The sequence below is a fragment of the Octopus bimaculoides genome, chromosome 14 (assembly GCF_001194135.2).
Source record: "Octopus bimaculoides isolate UCB-OBI-ISO-001 chromosome 14, ASM119413v2, whole genome shotgun sequence".
In the NCBI taxonomy this organism is placed as follows: domain Eukaryota; kingdom Metazoa; phylum Mollusca; class Cephalopoda; order Octopoda; family Octopodidae; genus Octopus; species Octopus bimaculoides.
In genome coordinates, this window is record NC_068994.1 from 57,877,576 (window position 1) to 57,883,893 (window position 6,318).

At 34.1% G+C, this 6,318-nt stretch overlaps 1 protein-coding gene across 4 annotated transcripts in view; it reads left to right on the forward strand.

The window, feature by feature from the left end:
• Window positions 1–6,318, forward strand: part of LOC106868604 (centrosomal protein of 55 kDa) — a 9,998-nt gene that overhangs the window by 485 nt on the left and 3,195 nt on the right. Inside the window, exons 1-4 of one of the 4 annotated variants that reach the window (XM_014913942.2) lie at window positions 1,061–1,211; window positions 3,930–4,311; window positions 4,861–5,055; window positions 5,732–5,905. In XM_014913942.2, the coding sequence (XP_014769428.1) occupies window positions 3,940–4,311; window positions 4,861–5,055; window positions 5,732–5,905 (741 nt within the window). In that variant the 5' untranslated portion in view covers window positions 1,061–1,211; window positions 3,930–3,939. Of the gene's footprint in view, window positions 1–1,060; window positions 1,212–1,333; window positions 1,532–3,235; window positions 3,509–3,929; window positions 4,312–4,860; window positions 5,056–5,731; window positions 5,906–6,318 lie in introns of those variants that run through there. The other 3 variants (XM_014913943.2, XM_014913944.2, XM_014913941.2) reach the window with 3 other exon arrangements.

The following is a 6,318-nucleotide window of genomic DNA, read 5'->3' on the forward strand; positions in this document are numbered from 1 at the left end:
TATATATACATACATATAAGCGTGTGTATGTATGCAAATATTTGTGCATGTATGTGACTACACACGCACGCACATATATATATATATCTATATGCACACACACACACACACACACATATATATATATATATATATATATATATATAGATCTCTGAGGCAGACTAATGAACATTATTATTATTTGAGATTCTAAAATGGAGACTTAGCTATAGTAAAATGATTTAACATTGTACATCGTTAACTATTATTACTTTTTATTACCTTTTTAAAATTTCCTTCAAATTTATCCTTTACGGCCCTCCGTAAAAACATTTATGAAATATGTGATTTCTCTTTTTCATATGTCTAACCTACTACATAGTTTTGTGTCTATATAGTTTTACATACCTTTAATATTCTGTCCTACTTATGAATCGTACCTAAATATTAAATGCGTTAAAGACTTAATATTAAGAATTAGTTTCTTTAACTCGACATAATTATGTCTTAATTCACATGTGAACTGTTGTTTTGTTACCCCCGCTTTGGTAACAATATCTTCCTGTAAATATTAAGTCTTTTACTATTTGAATAACCTATCTATTTACAATTACCCAAGATTTCCATCTTGAAATTCTTATAATCCTTCAAAGAGTGCTTGTTCCATAATTATGCTGTAAATTCTGAATGTTCTATTTATTAATTATCTGTATGTATATATGCTTTAAAATTATATATTTTCTAAACTGATATAATTTCTCTAAGATGAAAAAAAAAAAAGGAGTGGGAATGATTTTGAGACCCAATTTTTTTTTTTTTTTTTTTCACCCGTCGCTACGTTTTGAGTTCAAATTCCACCGAGGTCGACCTTGCCTTTCATCCTTTCGGGGTCGATAAATTAAGTACCAGTTGCGTACTGGGGGATTCGATGTAATCGACTTCACCCCCTCCCCCAAAATTGTTTGCCTAAATGGCAAAATTTGCAATCATCATTGTTATTATTATTATTCATAAAAATGGGGAAGTGTGTGGGGTTTCTTTTATTGTTAAATCTTCATTAAATGGAACTATTACTAATAATGTTGGCGGAGCGAGAGATTTAATTGAACAAGGAAGAATGTGTGAGGTAAAATCTGATGACGTAATCAGACGGTTTGGAAAAACCAGTCAGGTCAGAAACTCAATACTCCCAGCGAAATTTTCCTGTTTACTAATTTAATCACCACTTGTTAGTAAGTAGAACTCGTATTTTGTGACTCTGATAAATGTGGGATATTTTGACGTATGTATATTTAGATGATTCTGGCGTCATTAACCCTCCTCCTTTTCTCACCAATTCCAACACTAATCATAATAATGGTATGATGTTATTATTGTAGTAGGAGTGTGTGTATGTGTATATGTATATATATATATATATAGATAGATGGTGAGAGAGAAAGCGTTAACTGTTGTTGTCGAGCTCCTAATCAGCCCTGGTCCAGGAAAGCAATGATAAGAGACGTTCCAGTTGTGACCATCCTGTCTTTTATTCAGACTGTTCATTAAGACGGTAGGGTTGTGATTGAGGGATATATTCGGCTGTTGTTTTTAGCAGACGGAATTGACATTTTACTCGAGTGAAATAATGAAAGTGATTTTAACAAACACCTGAAAACCATATTTAGTAGGTGGGGCGCAATTGATTTTTATCGACCATGGAAGGATGATAAGCAAAGTTCACCTCGGCTAGATTTGAACTCACTCAAATCAACCAGTGTTTCTTATTGTATAATTTGAAATTCTGTTGTATTATTTTGTAAAAAAAAAAAAAAAAAAAATTTTGTTGAGACTTAAAATGTCTTCACAATGCCAGCAACACGTAGCCATTCACCATTACAATTAAGGAGATTGCGCGCACGTGAAAAAGGACTGATTTATTGTCATTAAAGAGAGTGAAAGGGGAGTTCTTTATATTAATCCCCTGATTATTGAATATATGGATATATTACTGGAATTATTTTGCTCGAGTAAACCGTCAAGCGACGCTATAAAAGCTTTCTTGTTCATTTCTGTATTATTTGTTAATTAATTGTTGTTTACGTGGCATTTTTTGTTCTTGCTATCATTGCTGTGTAAGTAACTTACAGCAAACAATACTTATTACTCTGGTCTAAAAATATTTTTTGAAAAGACTGCTGAAGAAATATATATATATATATATATATATATATATAATGCTAATTTTTTCTTCTTCTAGCTTAGTGATTCTGTTTTAAAAAAATGAAAACCGAAATTTATAATACTTAATAACCTATTTATAAAATTTAGATATTTGTTTCGTTTACTCTGTGTAGCCAAGTCTGTTTTTGTATATTCCCCACTTCGTTATTTTTCTTTATTTCAATCCCGCACTATCTGTCCCTGTAGTATATGATCACCTTTTGCATGATATGTATACGTATGTGTGTGTGTATGTATATATTGACCTCCTTTGTTAATTTTGTGCCAGTAAATATAACCATGACGCGGCAAGACTTTATAATGTAGAACTTGCTGTTAATTATTTGAGGCCTTATTGGTTATTGGCAAGGGAGACAACTCTGAATTTAATGTGACTACTGTCTGTATGGATGGGTGTGTGTGTGTTGCGGTGGTGGTGGTGGTGGTGGTGGTGACGTGAAAGTGGAAAATTAGGTCAGACCTGACCAATTTCCTTTCGATCGTCATAACAGGCGGAAATGTCTGTCGACTCTCAAGATCTTTACTCCTTAAAATTGTTTCTAATTTAAGTACAAAGCCACCAGTTTTGGAGGGACAGGGTTAGTTAATACCAGCGACCTCGAAAGGACGGAAAGCAAGACTGACTTCAGTGACATTTGAACTCAGAATCTAAAGAGCCGAAAAAAGGGGTCCGTAAACATTTTGCTTGACTCTATGACTCGGAGCAACCGTTTTCGAGAAATGAGACGCAGCTCAATATTAGGTGGCCTACACTACTAAAACTATTTACGATAATTTTTCTTTAGGCATACCATTCTCCTAGCGACTAATTTGCTTGCATACTGATTTAACAAACATATTCCACTTAGTAAATAACAAAATAAAATTGATCGAGAGGAAGTGAATAAATTATTCAAATTTAGTCAGTCCTAAACATTGTTAAAATTAAACAAAAATTATTTTACACTATCCTGTTACATCTTATGCTATACAAAACATCATAAAGGGCTGGATATTGGCCTACCTGCTATAGAGGCTTGTTTCAGGAGCCTTATATAGAATTGACAAAGGCTGGAAGATTTGGCCAAAGAGTTTTAGCCATAACGACATACACACAGCCTTTTGTTACAGTTTTAAAGCTAATCAAATTTAACAAAGTTCATTGTTGAATAATGCCTGTTTCCCTACAGTTCAAAATTTTGCTTTCCTACCTAGCGATCTTCACTTTGATTCTACTTGGCAGAAATCGCCTTCTGTGATAGTTTTAGATTCACCAATTCATTGAGTGGAATTCAGAAGAAGAAACAAAAAAACTAAGAAATTCCAGGTGTGTGTCTTTTAGTTTGTTTGTTTCAGTGATTAGACTGCAGCCATGATGGGGGTGCCACTCTAAAGAGTTTTTAGTTGCATTTTTTGAAGCCTGATACTTATTCTAGCAGTCTTTTTTGCTAAACTGCTAAGTTACAGGAACAGAAGCACATCAATGCCAGTTGTCAACTGGTGGTGGAGCACAGTGGCACACACGCACACACATACATACATACATACATACATGCGACCAGCTTGCTTCTGTTTCTATCTATCAAATCTACTTCTAGGGCTTTTGAACAGCAATGGGACTGAACCCAGAACCATGTGGTTGGGAAAGCCATGCTAATAGAAGCACTTTTGTATTGTTACTGATCTTATGTTGCTTACTTTCTTTATTCATGATTTTAATTTTCTGTGTTTTCTTTTTAAAATTTCAGTGTTGAGTTAATGGTTTTACAAAAGTATCTTGCAAGTTTATATCCAATGGAGTCCCTAGAAAAAAGTAGACTAACCTTAGACACTTCCGATCTGGACAAACAAAAACGTGATAATCACTTTCTTACACAGAACATACAAGAACTTAAATGGGAGTCTGAACAAAAAGATAGAATAATCGATGATCTTCAGACGATAGTCTGTAATTTAAAATGTAGATTGCGAACCAACAATTTGAATGATGATGTACAGTTATGTGAAGAAGAAATTAAACAAGACACAAATTCCTGTCAGAATATTCAAATTTTGTTTGAAAAGATCAAACTAGCAGACAGCATCAAGGCATCAGTAGAAAACACAGAATTTATTGAAAGACTCATCAAGGTAAGTTGATTTTATTTATGTTTTTATCTTGTTTCACTTAATACACTGTGGCCTTATCAAAGAATTCTGAGTCGGACAAATCAACGCCAGTACTTTTTGGTTTAAGCCTGGTGCTTATTCTATGTATATATTCCATTCATATCTGAGTTAATCATCATCATCATCGTTTAATGTCCGTTTTCCATGCTGGCATGAGGTGGACGGTTTGACCAGGACTGGCAAACCGGAAGACTACACAAGGCTCCAATCTGATTTGGCAGTGTTTCTACAGCTGGATGCCCTTCCTAACGCCAACCACTCCGAGAGTGTAGTGGGTGCTTTTTACATGCCACTGGCATGGGAGCCTGTCAGGCGGCACTGGCATCAGCCACGTTCGAATGGTGCTTTTTACATGCCGCCAGCATGGGGAGCCAGTTGGGTGGCACTGACAACAACCCACTCATGAATGGTGCTTATTGCGTACCAGTCAGACAGCACTGGCATCAGCCACAACTACAATTTCCATTAATGTGATAAAATAGTTTTGTTTTTTTCTTAATTTCTTTGCAGGAAAATGAATATTACAAAACCATGGTCACAGATTTAGAGATTCGGTTACACTCCAATACACCCACAAACAACTTTCACAAAATAGAATTAATGAATTTACATCATGATGTCCAAGAATTTGCACAGCAATGTCATCAAATGGCTCAGAAATTTATGACTTACGAAAAATTTAGCTTTCCTCCAATGTCAAACGATGTAAGTGGTTTATGCAATGTTTAACCCTTTATTCTTCAGATCACTCAATTAAATGTTATTAGATTAGTCTGTTAAATGTTATGCATTTACATTGTTTTGAATTAATCTTGACTTAGATTGATAGAGATTTCTTGAGATTCTTGTTGATTCTGCAACACTGCTGCCTTTCATTTGTAGACTGAATTGTTGAGAACAAACAGTGACTTGATCATAACTGCAACACCATAATTGGATGCAAAATTCTTACCACTCCATCCTTTCTCTGTTTGCGGATTATATATCTTGTGGTTGATCCAATAAAAGTTCACTTTTGCATTTTGAGTTGGGGTAGCAGTATAGCTTCAATTAGGTCCAGATTTAAAACTTCTAAGGAGACTGCAGCCATTAGGACAGTCACTCTTGGTTAAATTTTGTAGAACAACTGGCATTTCATTTAGATTATGGTTCCATGCTGGAAATATTGTTCCATTAGATCCTCTGCTTTTCCATAAGCTTGTTTGTATCTTTAAGGAAAAGCTTGGAGAAGTGAAATATCCTCAAGTCATGGCAGGCTTCTGTTTGAATATTTTTAAAGAATTACTAAATTATTTGTGACTGTTAATTACTATTACTGTTCTATATTGTTACTTTGTTAATTTACTTTAATTTATTTATTCATATAAATCTCTTTTCACAGTTCAGTGTGATAGAAGAAAATAAAAGACTACGAAGCAAAATATCAGAAGTCCAGCAAGCAAACAAAAAATGGCGGGTCTATAATAACCAGAGAGAAGCTTTTTATCGGAAATTAATCTCTCAGTTGAATGTCACGAAAAAAGATTATTCTGATCAATCGAGTAGAACAATACAGGTAATTCTTGATTATTACAAATATTTAGTCAGCATATCTAAGGCCATGATAGAACTGCATCCTCATGAAATTCGTCTAGTTTAACTTTAAATCCGGCATCAATTGTAGTTTCGTTTGCAGGCTGTTTCACTATTTATTTGTTGTGTGTATATATATATATATATATATATAATCATAAATATACAGGGATTAGCATTGAGTTGCTTCTCCAACATACTGAAAATTTAGAAATAGCAGTCAAAGAACTACTGATTCTAAACTACAAATTTTTCTCTAAACGGATGGCGATATTTATGGCACATATAGAACAAAAAACCGGAGGGAAAAGCAAAAACAAACCTGCCTTTAGTTAATTGGATACGAACGTTTCATGATTAAGAATATGAAATTACTCTATTCCGAATCTTCAGCCC